A 23,741-nucleotide genomic window follows, 5' to 3' on the forward strand; every position below is an offset into this window, starting at 1 on the left:
AGAGATTTCATTTGAAAAGAGAGTTTTAATGCTGTATCGGTAAAGGTTGCATTTGGCTGCAAGTAATAGAAACCCTGCCCATAGAGTCAGAAAATATAAAGCCTTACTTTTTGTGCATATAGATGTAGACTACACCTGGACAGTCCAAGACTGCTGCAGCAGCTGAGCGATGTTCCTAAAGACCACAGTTTCCTTCCTGCTCCACTGTCCATTTGTTCATCTCCATGTGTCATGTTCAAGTCAGGACAAAGGTGGCAGGACATGAAGGGGAAAAATACTTCTCCTCATGGGCCTTTGCCCCTTTAATCAGGAAGGGACACCCTCCCACATAAACCTCCCCTCACTTCTCAGAATCCACACCCAGAACTGGGTCATGTACCTACTGGCCCCATGCAGTTTCATTACCAGGATGGATGGAGGTCCTCTGGGTATGGAATAGGAGCCCACAGATCCAGATCAAGAGTTCTAGTACTGTTCTAAGAGTCCATTGCTTCTATTTTAAAGAAGTGAACACTGAGACTAGAAAAGTTGTGTTACCTGCCTAGAGAACACAGACGTTCAGGGACAATGGCAGTGCTTCTTGTTCCTTGACTCTGAGTCTGGAGTGGACTACTTGTTATGTGTGTTGGCTTAATAATGAGAGCTGAGTGATACTTTGGAAGCCATGCTAGAGAAAGTACCGTAATAGAGTCTTAGTATTAGAAGGTCCCTCAGAAATCACCTGGTTCCATGGTTTCTCAAAACCTCCTGAATCAGAATTTCTGAGATTAGAGTTGGGGAATCCCTCTATTTTTAAAAACTCCCCAAGTTATTCTGTTGAAGCCAACCAGACACTGATCCACAGAACTGAGTTGGTTTAATACTGTTGGAGTTAAATCATTATTTACTACAACAGTGCCATTTATAGCATCACTGACAGATGTCAGCCAGATGTGTCAGTAATTCGTTCAGTGATAGAGAACCTCACTGTGCCGCGAGGCAGCTTGGGGCATTGTTTCTCATCTCCAGCCTCTTCAGATTGGGCCAAATTTGCATCTCTGTACTTTGTAACCCATGGCCATTGTCATATTCTCTTAAGGCACTTTTGAGGGTGGTAGGAGGACCCGGTACAGAAGTGAGGTGAAGAGAGGGAGTAAGGGTAGCGGGGGTCAGAAGCCTTGGGATACGCTCTGAGTCCACTAAGAGCTGGCTCTCAGTTCTTCCATCTGTAAAATAGGATGAGATGCCTGTAAAGTGGTTTCTCTTTCTCATTTTCTATGGTTTTTGTTATTCTCAAGCTCTCCCATTTCTTGATGAATGTCTTGAACTATTTCATCTCTCCCTTATCTTTTCCTGAACTTTTCTTTTTACCCTTCTCTGAACACATTCCAAGTAACCTCCTCCTGACAAAAATACTGTTCCCTGAATTCAGTTGCACTCATCTGACAAGGGCGTGTTCCATGAACAGGACACTATACATGTGTGAACCAAAGGGGCAGAGGGTGATTGTAAGTGAGAAGCAGCCCAGTAAGAAAGAAGGGTGGAAGGTGGGATGATCTTGTAGCAGAAGGAGAGTGATTACATTGTGAAGTGAGCCCAGGCTGCGAGGCATACAGACCTGGACTGTGACCCTGGCTGTGTGACCTCGGACGAGTTACATCCTCTTGGTGAGCCACAATTGTATCATCTTTAAAATGAACATGGTAGCATCTACCTCGTAGTATGTTGTGAGCTTGTGCTTAGACTGCCCTTAGCATGGTGCCTTGCACACAGTAAGGACTTAAGTATGTCAGCTGTATATGCTTAGCATTATCTCAGCATGAGGCAAACTGACAAAGAATGAAATAGGCGGATCAGATGATAAAATGAAACATTGAGACAGTCAGCAAAGGAGGGTTTTATGCTGAGTGATCCAGGTTACTTTTTCTTTGTTGCCTTAATTTCTCTGAAGATTCCACTGTCCTTTTTCTTTCACCTTTGCTGCCACACAGAAAGGTGGTCATCTTTCTTATGGCTTCAGATTCCTTTTGTCAAGTGTGAACTGCCTTCTGTAAAGGAAGGCATGTAAGCTGTGGCCTGTTGAACAGGTCTGCAGGACTGGGGGAGGGACGTGTCACCACGGTTCACTAAGTGTATAAATCCTGTGAGATTGATTTGCTCAAAATCTTTACTGGTGGTTGTCCTAATGGCGCTCCGGGTGCGTAGGTGGATATGGAAGCAATGGCTTTATTCTTTTTTACCAGTAATGCAGTGGCACCTATTACAGTGAGCACAGTTTCCTAATAAAAACCATTTTGCTGGGGATTAGAAATTTCCTCCTTGTTCAGACCACGGTTCTTTGCCAGGGTGACAGGATCGGACTCTCTAGTGATTTCCCTGACTTCTAAATAATATATTGCGGAATTCCTGGAAACCCTGACATTATTTCCCAGGGTCAAAATATTTAAGCACTGAAACTACTCTCATAAAGCTCAGAGTAAATAGATAAGTAAGTAAATAAACATCAGAGAGAGCTCCTTTCTCCAAGCAAGTCATTCCACACCACCCTGTTGTCTCCACTCCAACTGGGTTTGTGGTCCTGGGCCCATGTAGTCAATGAAGGAAGGTGCTTCAAGCCTAGAGATGCCTGTCCTTTGCTTCCTTTTCTTACCTGTACTTGTCTTCTCTCCTCTCTAGTGTTCTCTACTCTTTCTAGCTCTTTCCTTCTGTGTTTTTATTCCATGCCCTCTTCCTGTTGCCAGTTTCTTTTTCCTCTTATATTTGTTCAAGATGTTTACCAAAGTCATCGGATTCCCTCAGTGGGCAGGAGGGTTGGCAGTAGACCAGAGTCTGGACAGCAGAACTTTTACCATGCAATGATAGACATTACCTCCTGGGCTGGCTGTGACCTTCAGAGGTTTGTGGCCTCCCTTCTGTTGCTGATGAAGCTAATCCTGGTATTTCCCAGGCCGAGGATGCAAACACCCGGTCACAAACTGGCAATCCAGGGCTGGCCTGTGGACACATTTTGACTCATGAAGTGTTTTTTAAAAATCGACTTAGTTACAAAGCATTTACATGTACTGAGATATTATGTACAAATTTAGATATCTAGATTATCGAGAAAAAACTGCAGAAGGGTATCCCTGGTCTGATTTCTCATACTGTAGCAGTTGGGGAGATTTGGGCAGCGCCTGTTGCTTTAAGAGAGCACATGTCCCCGCTTCATTCAGTGACCCCCACCTGCCTGATCTGACATCAGTAAGCTCTCAATAGGGTTTCTCATCTGAACCACAGGATATAGAAGATGATTCAAGTGAACATTTTTTCAATTCTTTCAAGGGTGGTACGTATAGTACCATTCTAGATGCATAAGAGAGAAGTTAGGACATCATGACTTAATTCTCTCAGAGGACACTGTTGAGATGGGCTAAGTGTCCACTAGGAAGAAATGCAGTAGAACAGTATGGTGGCCAAGAGCATGGGTCTCAGAGTTACACGTTCCTTGGAATCAGCACCTCATAGAATTGTACTTAGGATTAAAATTTTCAAATGTGATAGAAATCAGAACAGTCACTGCCTTTGGGGATGGGGATTGATGAGGAAGGGGCATGAGGGAACTTTCTAGGGTGATGGAAAGGTTCCCTATCTTGACTGAATATGTTTTACACAGATGTACAGATTTGTAAAGCTCGAGCTGTGTAGTGAATATCTGTGTATTTCAGTAGGAGTAACTTATAACTCAATAAACATATATACATATGTTCATGTGTACATACAGACATGTGAAGGCATGCAAAGTGCATAGTAACTTTTAGCTGTTATTGTTTTCCTGCTTCTTTCTGGACACTTTAATTTTTTTTTAAAGAAATAACATGACTAAAAATTAGATGAAGAGATTTTCCCTTCAGACCACAGATTTCCCTGCAAGCATTTGAGAGCACAGGTAATAGCTAAAGATCCTTGCCAAACACGGCTGTCAAAGGAGAATCTACTGGACCAATGCTAATTTTATGGAACTATTGAATCACTATAGAAGGATGTGCCTAATTTGTTGTAACTGTTTTTCATGATCCTGTAAAAATGTATGGGTTTCAGAGACATATCAAAGATGGTTTACTACCTGGGAAAAAATGCCTATACTTAGAGTAACATGCACCTTGGCTGAAATATAGTAGTCCCTCAATAAGTATATGAAGAATTGTCTTAAAATTACTATCCATGTTGAGAAATTCTAGCTAAAACTGTTACCAAAACATGTTCCTAATTAGTAATCACACTATTCTGACTAAGTATATACACATATCTGGAAACATTTAACCCAAGAATTGGAACAGAGTTTTCACCCAGGCACTCTGGGTTCAAATTCTTGCTATGTCTTTAACAAGCTGAATGACGTCGGATAGGTTGCTTAACCTTTCTGTTTCTCGGTTGCCTCAACTGTAAACTCAGGATAGTACTAGCACCTGCCTCATAATTATATGTCTGTGACAATTAAATAAGTTCAGTATAGTGTTTAGAACAGGGTCTGGCACATGGTAACCATTATGCAAGTATTTATCAACAGTTTTGTATTCTTTGTGTTAGGAAACGTGGTTTTGTTGTGATTTGCCTTTGGGTATTGTTCAAAAGGCATGTGTATGGTGGTTGATGAAAGTGGTGTCAAACAGGAGTTTCACTTGAAAAGACTGAAGCCTGGAATTCGTGGGAAACATGCTGTTTTTCAGTTTTAGCAGACTTTGGTCTTGTGACTAACTTACTCTGTGACCTTGATGAAGTCACTTCACCTCCCTGAACCTAGTTTTCTCATCTGTTAAATCATGACTTGATATTGTCCATGTCCTCTTCAAGCTTTGTGTCTCATTCTCTGATCTTAAGTGTTTAAGTCATGTTCATTATTATTTTATTACACAGCTTGGTCCCCAAGTCACAGAAGCACTGTTGAGGCCCGACTGCGATTGTCATCATCTGGTTCTGGGCAGAATCATCCATGGGGATGTAAGAAGCCCTGGTTTTGTACAACACAGGGTAGCTGAAAACAATCTGTCGCTCCTATTAAGAAAACTGGTTATAGACGAGGCCACAGTGGGTAGATGCAGTGCCCTTTGCATGTGAAAGTGACACTATTAAATTTGCTGTCAGTGTTTGAAATTATTTCTCCTGTTCAGGGTGTTCAGTTTACATTCTTTCCTGGTTTTCAACTTACAGTGTCAAGGACCACGTTTAGAATGACGCCTGAGTGTTATGCAAAGCCAGATCTCCCAGACTCTCCAGGTTCCTTCCAGTCTGCTCAGATATTATTGTACTTTCTCCATGAGGTCAGCCTTTCTCATGCTTTTAAAGGTGGAACCTGCCCAGCTCTTCACCCGCTACCACTGCTGATCTGCCTTTTCCTGTCTTTTTTGTTTTTTTGCTCTTTTACCTGTAGCCCCCATTGTCTTATGACAGAAGTTTCAAACATAATTTTCATGTTGATTATCTGTCTCTCCCATGGCTGCCTCCTGCCACTGCCATGAGATTAGGGACCGGTGGCTTTGCTCTTTGATGTGTCCAAATGCCTGGAATAGTGCCATGAGAGGACCTGAGGAAAACAGATTTATCAGGTGGTGGCAGTGTATATGCCCTTTTTAAATGCATCTCATACTAAATATACCTAAATGGTCCTTCTAAATACCTTGCATCTTTTTTTTTAACATCTTTATTGGAATATAATGGCTTTACAATGTTGTGTTAGTTTCTGCTGTATAACAAAGTGAATCAGCTATACATATATCCCCATATCCCCTCCCTCTTGCGTCTCCTTCCCACCCTCCCTATCCCACCCTTCTAGGTGGTCACAAAGCACAGAGCTGATCTCCCTGTGCTAGGTGGCTGCTTCCCACTAGCTATCTGTTTTACATTTGGTAGTGTATATATGTCCATGCCTCTCTCACTTCATCCCAGCTTACTGTTTCCCCTTCCTCTGTCCTCAAGTCCATTCTCTACGTCTGGTCTGTGTTTTTATTCCTGTCCTGCTCCTCGGTTCTTCAGAACCTTTTTTTTTTTTTTTAGATTCCATATATATGTGTTAGCATACGGTATTTATTTTTCTCTTTCTGACTTACTTCACTCTGTATGACAGTCTCTAGGTCCATCCACCTCAATGCAAATAACTCAATTTTATTTCTTTTTATGGCTGAGTAATATACCATTGTATATATGTGCCACATCTTCTTTATCCATTCATACGTTGTTGGACACTTAGGTTGCTTCCATGTCCTGGCTATTGTAAACAGTGCTGCAATGAACATTGTGGTAAATACCTTGCATTTTATTCAACGAAAGCTAAGTCTTTGCCTCATTCTGTGTCTACTGGAAGGAAAACTGGGCCTGAATTTGAGTCCAGACCCTAACCAACTTACTAGTTAGGAGCCCTTGAGAACATCCCTTCATTCCTTAATACCTCGGTATCTTAATTTATGAAATAGTTTTAATAAGATTGATCCCCCAGAGTGCTGTCAGGAATGTATGAGCTAATGTATCTGAAAATGCCTAGAACAAATATGTATGTGTGTTTCACAAAGATATTTCTGTCTGAAATGACTTCAGCTGACACCTCACACATCTAAATCTCTAGGACAGTGAGAATTAATGTTTGTAATTATATTGAAATACCTTCTAATTCATCAGAGATAAATATTTTGAGTTTAAATAGAAGGCGTATTGAACTTTGGAGGAGAACTTTGATAATAATATCTATAAAACACGCACACACACACACACACACACACACTCATGCATACCTTAACCTAGCAATTCAGCGTCTCAGGGCTTCTCTGAGCGCTCTGTTTGGACATATGTGAAACTTATATGCCCCATTCCTGTGGCTTTAAATAATACTCATATGCAGAAGACTTACACATGTCATTTCTAAGCCCAGTCTTCCCCCTGAATTCCAGATTCATTTCTATGTGCCTTTGTGACACCACCCCCATGGATTCTTCTGTGCATTTCGAAATCAGTGTGACTTAACAGAGCTCTCTCTCTCTCCTCTCCTCACACTCCATTTGCCTCCTGCCCCATGAGCCACTATCCTCTCAGTGTTCCCCATGCTGATAAATAGCACCATCATTTGCCCTGCTGCTCATGCCAGAACACTGGCATTCTCCTTGACTCCTGTCCTGCACACACCCTAGGTCTAGGGAATCAGCGAATCCTGTTAGCTCTACTTTCCAAAAAGATTCCAAATACAGCAACTTGGCCACCTTCTCACTCAACCTCTACCCAAATCTGGGCTACTGTCACCTCTCTTTGGGTGACTTCAGGAGTCACAGGCCCCTGGTTTCTCTACTGGCATTCTTGTCCCCTGCAGTCTATTCCTTACAGAACAGTGAGAGTGATTCCAAAGTGAAAATCTGATCACTCCTGCACCTTGGTTCTCTGATAGTTACTGTCACAATCAGTGTCATACCTATGGTTTTACTGTGGCATATAAGACCCAACGTGCATTCCTTCTGCCTGCACTTCCAAGCTTATTTTCAAACACTCTCCCCCTTGTATGCTCTGATCTAGCCACACTGTTCTTTGAACATGCCAAGTGAGCCCCTACCTCAGGGCCTTTGCACTTGCTGGTGCTGTTTCCTCCGACGGGAGTGCTACTCCCAGATGTCCTCATGCTTTACTGTCTTGCTCGTTCATGATTTTTTTCTCAAATATCTCCACCACAGAGAGGCTTTCCATGACCATCCTACAGACAGGAGCCTCCCTGGTCATTGCCTGTCCCCTTCTCTGGCTTTACTTCTTTATTCATAAGACTTATCCCAAGAATAAGTATGACAAACTAGATGTTTGTTTATCTGTTTATCATTTCCTCCACTAAAATGTAAGGTCCAAGAGGCAGGGAATCTGTCTTTTACCACTGAATGACTAGTGCCAGCACATGGTAATACCCCGTAAGTATTCATTTGTTTAAATGAGCATTGGTGTCAGAAAATTAGTGGAAACAACCTGTGTTCACCACTAAAGAGTTGATTAAGTTAAATATCATGTACACATACCATTTAAAACTAACTTTAAAAAAAACAGATTTCTGTATTTTTTGTGGGACTATCACTGAGCTATGTAAATGGACCAACTTAGATTAAGAACAATAAAGAGTGAAAATATGCCCTTCTTTCTGTGAAAAAAAAATTTTAATGTGTGTATGTATGCTTTGAATGTATATATTGGGTAAAGGCTGTGTGTGTATTGAACATTTCTTTAGGGATAAGAAGAAGGCTGGTAATAGTTGCCTCTATGGAGAAAGGCTGAAAGCGTAAATGAAAAAGGTTTTCTTAACTGTATCTTCTTCAGCTCTTTTAAATACATGCACTTGTCTAATTTTTTGCAGTAAAAACTCTTCAACACTTACATATTCCAATTCTTAGAAAATTAAAAGATGAAATACCTAACTTTTAAATTAGTCCAAATATTTGTTTAAATAGAACATGCCATTCCTGGGCCATCTCATACAAATAGGCATTTACTTTTCTGGATGATTGTTATATTAGAGCTAAAAGTGGGGAGTTTATTATCATTGTCAAAATTGTGCCAAACATTAGCTATCCAGGACTGAAGCCTTGTATGGATGGCTGAATGAAAACAACCCTTGAAAGCAGGTAATTTTAAATCTGAGACCTCAAAATTAACCTGGTAATGGAAAACTATTTACATGCCAAGATAATCCAAAATGACTCAGATTTACAACAAACTCTAGAAACTGTAATGAACCTGGGAGAGAACTTATTCCTGCTATTTATATAAACTGGTTACAGCTGTAAACAGTGATGTAATTCACGTTTACTTTTAAATGTTCTGGAAGTTGTAAGATGCCGCAGCAGCGTTAACAAACCCTAGCTCACTTGATTTGTATCACTTGTCTTATTTCTAAGTAAGTGAATGTATTTATTAGCCCAGCCATGTTAATTCTGTACTCTTACCATAACGTATAAGGCAGAGTATAGTTAGTCCACAACTTCTCTCTGCAAAGCCCTCCTTTACCCTTTCCTCTGAGCTCATTCAGTGTCCACCCTGCTGGCCATCCTGCTTATTAACTTGAGGATGCTCTTAAGGCTGAAATGCTTGCTCTGTCCTCTGCTGGAAAACTTGTTCTACCTCTAGGTCTCACCTTAATTGTCATTTGGTCAGAATGGCCTTCCATGACCAGTGTGGTTCACCCTCTACTCTCTGTCATGGAACCTTCTTTGTTTCCTTCCTCCCACCTAACTTTAGTTCTAATGGTTTCATCCATTTACTTGTTTACTGTCCATTTCTCTCATTAATATACAAGCTTGATGAAAACAGAAATATCTTACTCTTCCTTTTGAAGACCTAGATATACCTAGGATCTGCTGTGGTACCTGGCACATAGTAGATGGTCAAAGATTTTTTTTCTGTTTAAAAAAAAGATTGAGATTGGGGTTTCCTCCACAGCCAAGTCTGGGCTTTGCCACATTTCTTTGCCCCACGGTATGTAACTGTACAGAGAATTGCAGTCATCACTCCCGTAAGTCCCCTTATGGAAAAAGACATTATGAAGCCTAGTGGGTAGAAGAGTCGAGCAAGCCTTAATAAAATGCGTGCCAATGCCTCCTTGTCCTCAACCCTATTAGTAGAGTGGATCATGGCCCATAAAATTTTATAGGCTCCAGAGAAAAATCATCAGGGAACTTGATAGCATTGATGTGTCTTTAGAAGGTTTACTGATTGTTTTTTTTTTTTTTTTTTTTTTTTGCGGTACGCGGGCTTCTCACCGCTGTGGCCTCTCCCGCTGCGGAGCACAGGCTCCGGACGCGCAGGCCCAGCGGCCATGGCGCACGGACCCAGCCACTCCGCGGCACGTGGGATCCTCCCAGACCGGGGAACGAACCCGCGTCCCCTGCATCGGCAGGCGGACCCTCAACCACTGCGCCACCAGGGAAGCCCTACTGATTGTTTTTTAATCACCCCTCAAAACATAATGCATTCTTGCACAGCAGACTGATAATGCAGATACTGTAACTGTTTCTAGATATCTCCTTTATTTGGGGAGGAAATAAAGAAAACATCTCTTCTTCTCCTGAAGAAGAATCCAGCTGAAACAAAAACACAGCGCAGACAGAAAGTGATGGTTTCTAACAGTATTATTCTAGAATAGGTGTTCAGCCTCATGAAATGTGCCAGCTGTGTATGTTTCTGCCCCAAGACCTTCTGTCATCCTAATATCCACTGATAAAATGTAGGAAGGAGGGCACTAGAAGATCTTCCAGTAACTATTTGGTACCTACCAGATTTAGGAAGGGGAGTGAACATGGGTATGACCACTTGAGTATGACGGGGCTGGTTTCTGTGTTAAGATGTCAAAGTCGTGTCAAAGTAGTGGGATTTAACATTTTGAAGGTCAGTGTGGGAGCGCCTTAAGCTGGGCATTTAATGTGACTTCCTAAATTAGAGGGGCAACAGCTACAGGGTCCAGGTACCACTTAGGCTGGGCTTGGCTCAAGAATCTTTGTAAACGCTTTATAGAGAGCATGGGCTTTGTACAAATCGTATGGCTTCTGTGACTGATGTTGGACATTTGTGAGGCTGTTGGAAAAACCTTCAGGTAGCAGAGTCACTGAGGTCTTGGTGGTGTGAGCAGTGACAGAAGTGAAACCAGGCCACACAACCTAGGAGGAAGTTCTTCACGAGTCCAAGTCATAAAAATGGATCCTCTCCTTGAGATTGTCACATTAAGTTAGTGTCAAGGCCTTGATTCTGTAATGCTACATGATCCCAGGTATGAACATTTGGATGCGCGAGACCATGAGGTTACAGCTCAAAGCCATGCTTTTAAAATGCCCATCCAGAACGACCTTCTTTGGAAATCCCATGCGTGTTATACTTGGCAACTATTTAATTAGCCATGGTTATGGGTGGTTATTATGACATTGCCTTGATGATTGGTGGTTCCTCCGTATTAATGGCAAAGCAACAGAAAGTTTCACTACATTCGTTGTCTGGGAAATAGAATCCTATTGCATTTTGTGTGCAAAAGAATAGATTATCTTTCAGTCAGCTGGACTTGTTTATGAACAGGTGAACACTGAAAAGAGCCTCATGAAGGAGCAGAGTAATGCTTTGTAGTCAAGCCTACTTAACGTCAATATATCATAGTTGCATGTGCCTTAGGAAACGGAGGCAAGTTGTGTACGTTTTCATTCCTTTACTTCTGATCTTATAGCTGTTTACTTATTACTGGAGGATATGCTCTGCAACTTAGCATTGGCTTGATTTTTATTCATTCACTGAACAAATATATGCAATTGTGTGTGTATATATGTATAATTATGCATACACATGCATAATTACATATACTTACCTAGATGCATACACACACCCACACACCCACACACACACCCATTGTTTAGGTGCTACTAGAGTTCAAAAAAGTTTTAAGTACTTGGAAGAGTTTGGGATGTATTCAGAGAGGTGACATATATCACTGTAAACTATGTTGTATGACACTGTAAGAAGTTCCCAGTGACTAATGGAAAATACTGTTGTCTTGTGATTCTCAAGAAGAGGGTGTATTTGCCTAGAAAGATTCTGTTTTCAAACGTACATGCCTGGTGCACCACCACAGATAAAAGTAGGCCTCTTAGGGAGTATATTATACTGATCAAGGTTCACTTTTGCTAAATTATTCAATTTTTGAGAATGTTTTGATGCATGATTGGTATAGAGGGAGGGAAAAAATAAGAGCATTAATCACATCAAAAGACAAATATTTATCTGCACCTATTGTGGTCTAGGCATTGCTATACTCTTATAAATCAGATTATCACTCCCTTGTTTCAGGTTCTGCCATGGGTTTTCAGTGACTTTTCAGTAACATATGAACTTCTTACTATAATTTCCAAGGCCCAGCATCATCTGACTCGAGTCAACTTTTCAGCCTCATCTCACTCCCATCTCTGCTTCACTCATTACAGCCAGTCACACAGGCCTTGTCTGCATTGGGACACTTGCCTTTGCTTTCCTTCTTCTGCCTTAGATAGTTTTGGTTTTTTTGCCCCTACCCTCACCTTGCTGTCTTTTTCTCGTCCTTCAAGTCTCAGCATAAACGTTACATCCTTAGAAAGTTCTGTCTAGATGAGTGTCTATAAAATACTTTTCATCCTGTGATGCTCTCTTTAACATTCCCAGATATATTTCAGTGTAGATACTTCACATGTTTCATTTTGTCTCTAAGCATTTACTGCACATAGTCCCCCACCACCCAGCCTGTGAGCTTCATAAAGGCAAGTTAACTCTTCTTCCTTGTGGTATCTTGAGACTCTTCCCGCAGTATATGGAATGTGATTGACAATCAATAATTATTTGATGAGGGAGTAGGCGGATGAAAGGCATTCAAATAGGTCCAATTTGAGATGGAAACTGGAGTAAAAGTGGTAAGTTGAGTTTAATTCTCATAGAAGTACAAAATGGAAGTATGACACTGGACATTGTCTCAGGTGTACAGCAAAGTGAATTAGAAAGAGAGTGCTAACTCATAATGTGGACTTGGGAGAAATAGGCAGAGAGGAGAGTTTGGAAAGACAGACAGTAATCAAAGATAGAGGGAAGAAGCCAGAAGTGTCATGAATATCAAAGAAGGACAGAACTTCCAGGGGAGGAGGGGAAGTTGGCAATGACCAAAGCTTCAGAAGTTCCAAGGAAAATGGGTGTTAAGAAGAGTACATCGAATTTTGATCAGGGACATCACTAGTGATTTTTGAATGGACCATTTCAGTAGATAGATGAGAGTATGAGGTTTCTAGCATTTGCCAAGGACGTGGAAACCTGGGCATCAATAAGAGTAAAGTTAGGCAACATGTGGAGAGGATTATAAAGGTAAGCTAAGATTCTGCTTAATGCCAAAGAGATTTAAAAACCAAGCACCAAAGGCTGCAAAGAGCATAATATTCAATATACTGCTGAAAGAGGTTAATGGAAATGAAAGCTCCAGGGTAGGAATGCAGTGAAAACGTGAGGGATGGCAAAGCATACATTTAGGATACGGGATGAAGATGGGGAATCCTGTGAGAAATAACACAAGTACAGGCAAAGATGGACCAAGGATGCTTTTTTTGTGTTGGATGTAAATTCGCATTCTTAAAACGTGGTCCTTGGGCCTATTATTTCCAGAATCAATTTTGGTGCTTGTTAAAAATACAGATTTCTCAGATGCACCCCCCAGACTTACTGAATTATTCCTTGGCGTGAAGCCTAGGAATCTGCATTTATTGCGCTTATTGTTTGCCAGGGTGGTTCTGACACATTCAAAAGTCTGAAAATCCCTCCCAGTGGAACATTAGATAAGTGTACCTCTCATTGAGCTCAGCTAGGCAGTGACGTCTTACGATGATGTTCCACTGAGGTTTTGACGTACACCTGAGTTTCTTTATGGGAGGGACCAGAGGACTCTCCAGGTTTGGTGAAGCCGGAAGCTTGAACAATTTGTGGGGCTGTTTTAAGGAAAAAACTAAAAAAATTAGAAATCCAAACTCAAGTTAAAAAAACATGACTGTGGGGCTTCCCTGGTGGCGCAGTGGTTGAGAGTCTGCCTGCCGATGCAGGAGACGTGGGTTCGTGCCCCAGTCTGGGAAGATCCCACATGCTGCGGAGCAGCTGGGCCCGTGAGCCATGGCCGCTGAGCCTGCGCATCCGGAGCCTGTGCTCCGCAACGGGAGAGGCCACAACAGTGTGAGGCCCGCGTACCGCAAAAAAAAAAAAAAAAAAAAAAAAAAGACTATGTACTTAGAATGAGGAAATTAAATTATTAATTTTTAAAAGCTGACCTATCATAAAATCCAGAAAAAATAATATTAATTAACTCTCTGACATACTTTTCCTACAGTTGTTGGTGGCATGTCCTTTGATCGCCTCTTCATGTGACAGCTCTTTGGTGCTACCACTTGCTCTGTAGACAATAGAAAGATAATTGTCTCCTATGCTGATTTCAATAAAACTTTTTTTTTAATTATGGATAGTTGTGAAGCATAAAGCATGCAATTTTATGTACAGAATTCAGACACACAGTGCACACAACCTGAAAACACAAGAATTCTGATTAATTCTCTTCTCCATGATTTCCAGAAGAAAAGAAAGACTGTGGGGAACATTTATTTTCTGTGCCGCATTGAGTATATTCTTGACAGGAGAGAATTTCTGTTTTGACTGGGTGTCAATGAGAATTGAATTCTACACTTGAAATTTTACGTAACTGATGATTAGAAAAACAATTTCCACCTAGCTTCTGGCTCCTCTAGTACCCACATATTTCTGGTGCTGGCCATCATAGGACATGTTTACATGGCAATGTGTCCTTTGGTCGTGTACCTTCATGACAGCATGCTTGGTGAGTTGGAGCCAAGGATGGAAGGAGAATTCCTGGAAGACATTCTTATACGAGGGGAGCTAGCATAATATACTCTACAGGGAAGTCTCTGCAAACCATGTAAATACATACCACTGCACCCAAACTATGTGAACCCCCAATTCAACTTCCTCTTATTCAGACCTTCAAAATGCATGTAAATCCTCCAAAACCACGCAACATAAGGGGAAGGTGAAAAAGGGTCTTTTTCATCTTACTTTAGTTGAGTTTTACAAAAAATGTATGATGGCTGTTAATAAATTACTAGGGCCCCTTCCAGGGCCATGGAAGGGACTTGGATGAGGGAGGACCTGAAACTTCAACTTTATTCCCTATACAGCAGATTTCTCCCAGGAAGTACCAAAAAGAAACACAGATTGGAGTCTGTCTTTCCTCTTAAGTTTTTATTATTTCAACATGTTTCTGTTTTGTTTGTTTGTTTGTTTGTTTTGTGGTACGCGGGCCTCTCACTGTTGTGGCCTCTCCCGTTGCGGAGCACAGGCTCCGGATGTGCAGGCTCAGCGGCCATGGCTCACGGGCCCAGCCGCTCCGCGGCACGTGGGATCTTCCCGGACCAGGGCATGAACCCGTGTCCCCTGCATCGTCAGGCGGACTCTCAACCACTGCGCCACCAGGGAAGCCCCATGTTTCTGTTTTTGACTAGAAAAATTAATGTACTCAGCTTATCTAAATTTTCTTTTTCCAAGCAGGATTATTTATAACAGATGTATCTGTTACCATATTGTTTGGCTGGCAACACTTTGTATTATTTTTTCTTCTTTTTTTAAAAATAATTTTATTGGAGTATAGTTGACTTACAATGTTGTGTTAATTTCAGGTGTACAGCAAAGTGAATTAGTTATACATATACATATATCCACTCTTTCTTAGATTCTTTTCCCATATAGGTTATTACAGACTACTGAGTAATAGATTACTTTGCTTTACAGTAGTTCCTTATTAATTATCTATTTTATATATAGTAGTGTGTATATATCAATCCCGATCTCCCAATTTATCCCTTCCCCCCCGCCCCGGCTCCTGGTAACTGTAAGTTTGTTTTCTACATCTGTGACTCTGTTTCTGTTTTGTAAATAAGTTCATTTGTACCATTTTTTTTTAGATTCCACATATAAGTGATGTCCACACTTTGTATTATAATCATTTGTACAAAACAGCCTCCTTCCTCCCTCCCTCCTTCCCTGCCTCCCTCCCTCCTTCTGTCTTTCCTTCCTTCCTTGAATTGCAGACTGGAATGTTTTGTTTTATGTGACTCCTTAAAGTAGGCAGGAAGTATGGTGCCGGTGCAAGAGTCCTCATGACATACAGAATCAGGCACTACACCATGTATCAGAGGATCTGGGTTCTGATCCTTGCTCAGCTTCTAATTCACTGTGTGGCTTGAAAGGTCACTACTTCCCCTTACTGTCTTTGAGCTCCTCAGCTGGTCAGTTAACATGGGGGGAAAAGTCAGTGGTTTCTAAGAGTCCGAAGGTTCTGTAGAAGTGCTTCAAGGGTGGCCAAGCCCTCACTCTTGCTTTAAGCAAAGGAGCTCTGCTGATCTGCTTTATACTCTAGAATTTATTTCAAGATTTTTACCTTGAAATGGTTGTATTATGAAAAAAAAAAAAGGTATAACTGATTCATTTTGGTGTGCAACAGAAACTAACACAACATTGTAAATCAACTATACTTCAATAAAAGTCAATAAAAAAAAAAAGAAGCAGCAGCAGTAGCCAGGGAGGTATCTGGCTTAATAACAGCAACAGCAAAAAAGGCATTTTAAGATAAGCTGTCCCAAATGCCTGGAATGACCTGGGGAGCTTTCCAATTCCATTGTAGAGCTCAGAATTTGATTTTGTATGTGTTAAAAGTTTGTTTTGGGTTCTGCTGCATAGTCAGGGTTGAGACATTATTCTAGGTCAGTGGTATGCAACCTTGTCTACACTTTAGGATTATCTGGGGGACTTTTTAAAAAATTCCTTGTGATTATTATTTAATTAACCTGAGTGTAGATGGTTTAAAAGCTCCACAGGTTCCTCTGATGTACATCAGGATCGCAAAATCCGAGTGGAGGTAATCATTGCATCTGTCAAGTTCAAATAATCTGTGTATGAAAAAAAATCACATGTATGATCTCCATATCCACAGCCTGATAAATATTTATTGACCATGTAATTTCCATTTTATAGCTAAATTATGTAATGCCCCCATCGGTTGGGATAAATGTCAGAGACAAGGCACCTGGTGTGCTGGCAATATCGCTAGCTTCTGTACTCTCATTTGTCAAGAATTTCTCACTGTTCTTCACACCTGCAAGGGTCAAAGACTACAATTCTTGTCCTTGCCCTGCCACAAACCCTGGAGCCGTGCACAAGTGTGTCAACTTCTCTAGTCTTAAGTCAGCTGACTCATAGAATTAATTGATTAGAATCAAAGGACCTTGCAAATAGGATTCTAAGATTTTGTGATTATTTCCTTAATTTACAGAATATGATTTAATGGAAAAGAAAGGCCTAATTTCCTTCAGACTTGTAAGACATTTATTTTCCCTTCTTATTGGTGTGTGAAAAGGTCAGTGAGAGATGACATTGCTGTGTTCCCGTGTTGTTACAACACAGCCCTGATCTGCAGAATTGTAAGAGGCTGAGTAATACAACTGAGATCCCTTCATAGTGTGAAGCTCAGTGCTTGGTTGGGAAGCCAGGGCTTTGGGAGACTGAAATGGAAATTTGCAAGGATACAAACAAGAAGTTCCCCCTGGTGTTTGGCTTGGACTTTTGTACACACCCAGATGGCAGCAGATTTCATAGTGGATGGGAAATCATTCATTCATTCATCACTTATGCATTCATTTTTTTCACGTATTCATTCCACTCACATATGTTTGAACATATACTCATATTAGGGCCTGATTTTGGTGCTAGGGGAGTGTTCACAATGACATAGATGTATGTAGATCTTCATTGAGCATTTGAGTTGACCTTAAGTAAGAATTTACTTGGTTTTTCAAATGGAATTCCACTGATGCCGAAAGGCCTTGAGTTCTCTGGGGGATTTTTAGATTTTATGTGTGCATTTTAGTGATTATCTAAAAACCGTACAATAAGTATATTCTGAACCATCTGGAAGATGACCTCATAACCAAGGATATGATTTTAGGGCCTACATTTTGTTTGTCACCATGGTCACTTTGGCACCATATATCACTAATGTAAGTGCTATCGGCTAAGATGAAAATAAGCAGCGACAGGCCTTATTCCTAGAGAATGCAGTCTGCCTACGTGAGGGCCAAATGAAGTAAAAATCCCAAAATAAAGCTTGTGCAGTCATGTGAATGGAGAAGAGCAGTAGAGGCCATGTTGTCACATGGCTGATGGCAGAGTAGGGATGCTGTGCTCAGAAGATGCTGTGCTAAAGCCCTTGGTACCACATTATGCTGTTTAGTTTTGCAAGTCATCATTCTTCTCAGTAGTCAGTTATTTCCCATTTTGAATGATATGTGTTGGCAGCTTTGTTTGTATTTAATTTTAAAATTTGTTTTGGTTGGAGAATTTTATAGAAGTGATAAGTTTATTTAGATTTGTGTTGGTACCTAATTAGCAGTGCTAGTATAAAGATAATTTGTGTCAACAGCGGGGGTTTGGGAAAGCTTCCTTACTTTAAAGGGGATTCGAATATTACTTAATATTGGCAGATATTTTTTTCTAATTTATCTCACTCTGCTATTATCACTGTTTAACTAGTTTGTTCTCCCCATTAGCCTGCAAGCTGCTGGAAGGCATGTTCACGCCTTACTTGACTTTGAGCCTCTTTTATGTTTATTAAATAAATGTGTTGATAACAGTTAGAATTGTCTGACTCATAAGGACTACTTGAAAAGGGTAGTGAGATCTCTGTCAAGGGAAGCATTTAAGCACAGGCTATCACCTTTTGAAGATCCCTGAGTCAAATGAGGCTTAATCTATGTGCCCGTCAGCACCCCTTTGAACTCTGGAATGGAGGGAAGACCAAATTTGTTACTTTTGCCACTAACTTTTTGGCAATACAGAATGATTGCATTTGAGATAATTTTACCTCCCCCCGCCCCCAAATCAGTTGCCTAAGTAGTAGTATTATACCACCATGAAGAACTGCTGGGGTTAATTTATTTTCTCAGGTGAATTCTAAATTTTACCCTGAGGACTTTGAGTGTCTCCCTCACAAAGATGTTGGAATTCTAAGAACCATTTGGAAAATGGCTTCCTACGGGTCCCTCTCCTCCTGTGATATATATGTTGCTGTCTCAGTGCATATCATGAGAGATGTCTGCATGAAACGGGAGAGCTCACGCAAGCATCCAGAGGAGCCACTTTTGTCCAGGGGAAACAGATTTTTTTAGAGTTGTCAGGAGGGTGGAAACATATAGACAGCAGTCAGCCATATCTCTTCATCAGTTGATTTTTTCCATTCTTTTTTTTTTCCTCTCTCTCTCTGAGCAGTTTAATGTGAGTGCTTCTCTTTCACCTCATTTATTTCAGATGCCTCAGGAACAGTACACCCACCACCGGAGCACCATGCCCAGCTCCGAGGGGCCACAGGTATACAAAGTGGGGATTTATGGCTGGCGGAAAAGATGCCTGTATTTCTTTGTCCTACTCCTGATGATTTTAATACTGGTGAACTTGGCCATGACCATCTGGATTCTCAAAGTCATGAACTTCACAATTGTAAGTAAAACCACAAGGTTTTCTTTAGCTTTCCTTGGGGGAAGGGAAAGCATGGGGCAAGAAAAAGAAATGTGGGAAGTGATGGCAATTGGATTCAGATAACCTGCAAGCTGGTATCTTGGTGAAAAAACATTGCTGTTCAGGTTACATGTGGGGATTGACTTCTTTTGGATCTCAATTCTTCAGAGGCTGGTAATCCACTTTTGAGGCATTTTCCTTCCTTTATGATCCATCGTGTATGCTTTCCTTCTATTTTGATAACCGTGTTTCTGTAATCTGTAGCTTACAAGTACTTTGAGTAAATAATCCAAGGAGAAAGATGGGATAGAGTCCAAAGGAGTAAGTTTTTCCAAATTTTAGTAGTGATTAAGAAAGTTTTTGTGAGGTAGGGTAAACACAGTAGGTAAACTATGTAGGTAGGTAAACATCAGAGTAAAATTAGTCTTTGGGGATTATCTAAGAATTTTCACTGTCTGTTTATACCTGGTAGCTCATTACTATGGTTAATGGAGCATTTCCTCAATTTTCAGGATGGCAGTTCTCTTTCCTACTGCTTGGGTAGAATGGAAACGAGAGTGTAGCCATGTTACATTTTTTTAAAAGAATTTGTGTTTATGCTTCTTTGAAGAATTTCTTGCACATAGGACCACTCTACAGATTGGACATTTACTTGTTGAAGTTCAAATGAAAAGAAAATCCTGGCAAAATGATTTCTGGAGTTATTCTGAGGTTTTTCCCTAGACTTTTCTTGGAGATTATAACAGTACAAATATTATAATTTCTCTTATTAGTGATGGCATAGTGGGCAGTAATCTGCTGCCCTGGAAACACTTGCCTTTCCTCTTGTGATGGCAGAAGTAAGTAATTACATTGGCAGTAAAAAGAACTCCTGTTTGATAAGGAAACGTGAACATAACACAATTAAGAGTAAGGTTTTCATGTGAAAATTCAAAATAGAATAGAAAAATCCAAATATATGCCTTTCCTGAATTATAAAGTTTATTTTTATCCTTAACACCCTCTGCATAGATAGACTTTCTTGCCTTTACTCAGGCCATTTCTTCTTCTTGGGCTGCTTTTCTCCATCTTTTGTGCCTGGTACAACCCCTCCTTCATGCTTCTGTAGCCCCATTTATGTATTTATTATTATACTGATCACTCCAGATAATACTTTTTATGTGTGTTTCCCAGGCAGAGTGAACTTTGAGAATAGCAAGGGCTGCATTTCTTTTCCATGGGCCTCCATTCATCACTCATGGGAGGGGCTATTGGTACTTGACTCCTGAGGATTCTGTAAACCATGGTTAGAAACAATGCATCAGAATGGCTCATTTTTTTTATTGAAGTATGGTTGATTTACAATGTTGTGTTAATTTCTGCAGTAGAGCAAAGAGATTCAGTTATACACATATATATATGTTCTTTTTTATATTCTTTTCCATTGTGGTTTATCACAGGATATGAATACAGTTCCCTATGCTATACAGTAGGACCTTGTTTTGTATCCATTCTATATACATTCTGTATATACTAGTTTGCATCTGCTAACTCCAAACTCCCAATCCATCCGTCCCCGACTCCCTTCCCCTTGACAACCACAAGTCTGTTCTCTATGTCTGCGAGTCTTTTTCTGTTTCATAGATAGGTTCATTTCCGTCATATTTTAAATTCCACATGTAAGTGATAATATATGATATTTGTCTTTCTCTTTCTGACTTCACTTAGTATTATAATCTCTCGGTCCATCTATGTTGCTGCAAATGACATTCTTTCATTCTTTTTTAAGGTTTGGTAGTATTCCATTATATATATGTACATCTTATTTATCCATTCATCTGTCAGTGGGCATTTAGGTTGTTTCCATGTCTTAGCTATTTTAAATAGTGCTGCTATGAACATAGGGGCACATGTATCTTTTTGAATTATAGTTTTGTCTGGATATATGCCCAGGAGTGGCTGGATCATATGGTGACCCTATTTTTAATTTTTTGCTGGACATCCATACTGTTCTCCATAGTGTCTTACATTCCCACCAACAGTGTAGGAGGGTTTCCTTTTCTCCACACCCTCTCCAGCATTTATTATTTGTAGGCTTTTTAATGATGGGGAATGGCTCACTTTTTAATACTTGCAGTAAACGCTAGGAAACTAAGCTTCTGTATTGCAGTATTCAGTTTGGAAGATGATACAGGTCAATTTCCATGGGATGGTAGGGATCTAAGATAATATGTTCTAGACTATTGGAGCACGTTAGCTTCTACTTCTGAATGAGAGTAGGTAAACACTTTTTGAACTTGGACTTACTTTATAGACAAGCAAACTTCAGAGAAGTATTTTAAGCAGCAGAGAGAGAAAGATGTGATCAGATTTGTAGTCTAGATACTTGCTCAGGTGAGGATACAATATAATGGAGAAAGTTTCTCAGAGTTTGGGCCTCTAAAAGGTGTCCTGAGTCTGTCTGGTCTTAAATCCAAGGGACCATAGTTGTCTTTTGTCGATATGCCTGTTCTGTGATGTTTTTATTTTGTATTTAAAGTATAAAACCTTCTGTATTGTAATATAAAATAGGAGAAGACTGAAGTTAGGGCAGTAGAATGGAGAGTAAAGGTTCAAAAAACATTTAAAAGATGGAAGCAACACGCCTCAACTACTGCTTGGATATAAGAGTTGAGGGATTGGAAGACACTCTGGAATACCCCCGGGTTCTGGCTGGTGAGATGGTTGGATGGTAGAACCAAAATAAAACAGGATAGAATTCATTACCTTCCCACTGGAACTTAGCTGGGACTCGTGAATCCCCCTAATTCCCTGTTTGGGGCTCTTTTTGTTATTTTTAGCTAGTTTGGGGTAAAGTTAATTTATAGAACCCGGAAGAGTTGAGGGTGGATGTGGTGGAGAATATGAACTCAAACCCTGATAACCATGATATTATACAAATATGGCTTCTCGAGTGTGCTTTATCTGGCAGGCTTAATAGTGAGAGGTCTATGTAAATGTATATTGAGTGACAGTTCACTCTGTATGGGAGCTTGGGGAGCAATATGATATTAAGGTAATAATCTGTATGAAATAGAGCATTTCCTGTAGTTAACTAAATTGATTGCCAAAGTTGAGAGTTCTTAAAGCTTTACGAAACCAACTACTTACTAAAGTGAGAATAATGCCATGGTTAGCCATAATTAGTGCTTTATAGCAGTAATGCTTTTAAGCAAATAGAGCAGAAGTGTCAGAAAATTGGTCTTTCCCTGTACGTTAAAAGCATATTCTCTATCAATTACAGTATAATACACATTCTTTTAGAATTTTAATTCTTTTCCACAAATAGTAATTTACTGATAGTGAAGATCTTGGGAAAGAATGAGGTATTAACCAATGTTACCTTGGTGATGGTGGGGTGAACGAACATAGGAAGTCAATGTGACAACAATTAAGCACTTTATGCATGGATTGTCAATAGGAAACGGTGATTATTTTGTACGCCTGGAATGTTTGATAGTTTGGCATTTGGAAAAGCTCACACTGTAATCAAACCCTCTGAATAATGACAAACCAAGGCAGTGACGTCATCTGAAAGTGTTTCTGAGGACTTGGCAATTTATCCCAGATTGGACATCCAGAATTTTCTTTTCTGTCAGACTTGCATTTTCTGCCATCCCCAGGGGTATATGCTGGAAGAGTCCTTACATTATAACAATCTGGAAAAACATCCAACCAAGTTTTCTTTGTCCCAAATGTAAATCAGAAGAAAAATGAATTTTCTCTCCTCTGCTTTTAGCAGATTATTATGGTGTTCATTATTAAGCAGGACAGCATTATTCTCTCCTACTCTTCTCTATTATTTTTCCCTACTTGAAGGAGTGTTTGGTTTACCTACGTTATAAACACCCGTAGGTTAACCTGTCCTAGTTTATCACACACTGTACTTTACAAGAGGACTAGAATTTATTAAGTGTGTTCTGTGCCAGTCACTGTGCTTGGCAGTTAAAAAATCTCTCTTTTAATTTTCCAAACAGCTCTACAGATTAGGTATTATAATCTCCATTTTAGTAGAATAAAACCCAAGGCTCAGAGAGGTTGAGTGACTTCCTAGAAGACAGAGCTAGTAAGTAAAAGAACGGGTGCTTGACTTCAAAGCCCATCCCTTTCCACCACACTTTACCTGCTCCTGCTAACTGCTACAATGATCTGGCTTTTCAACAAAACTCTGAAGCTGCCAGAATGGTTCATCATCTTTGTTACCCACCCTGTGCCCTCCGATCACACATTTCCCTCCCAGCCGAGACGTCCACTGACATTTCCCGCCTGGAGTAGTTTACAGTAGTTCTGGCTGTTCAGTCCTTAACTCAGTTCTCTTTGCACTACAGCCGATGACCCTCTCCCTTCACTGCCTTCACCTTTTGTTTTAGCCCCTTGTTATGTTTATGTAAACATTTAATATAAACTTAATAATACTATCTGTGGCATAGGTTGGTGTGTAGACTCCATGAGTTAATGCACGTTAAGCATGTACGTATAGCAGCCACTCACCCATAGGAAGAGTCTGTGCTGGCAACAGAAAGTCATGGGAGACCCCATACCACATGGCAGTGGTTAGGGGCTCAGACTCTGGACGCATGCTCCAGGTACACATCTTGGTTCTGCTACTTACTTTGGCAAATTTCACAACCTCTCTGTGCTGC

General features: G+C 40.4%; 1 protein-coding gene across 1 annotated transcript in view; it reads left to right on the plus strand.

The window, feature by feature from the left end:
• The window catches only part of SGCD (sarcoglycan delta), a 400,556-nt gene that overhangs the window by 3,535 nt on the left and 373,280 nt on the right, over positions 1-23,741 (plus strand). Inside the window, exon 2 of the mRNA XM_081230634.1 lies at positions 18,874-19,062. Coding sequence (XP_081086760.1) covers positions 18,874-19,062 — 189 coding nt within the window. The remainder of the gene's footprint in view (positions 1-18,873; positions 19,063-23,741) is intronic.

Source organism: Mesoplodon bidens (genome assembly GCF_964165515.1).
Source record: "Mesoplodon bidens genome assembly, chromosome: 4".
Classification (NCBI taxonomy): domain Eukaryota; kingdom Metazoa; phylum Chordata; class Mammalia; order Artiodactyla; family Ziphiidae; genus Mesoplodon; species Mesoplodon bidens.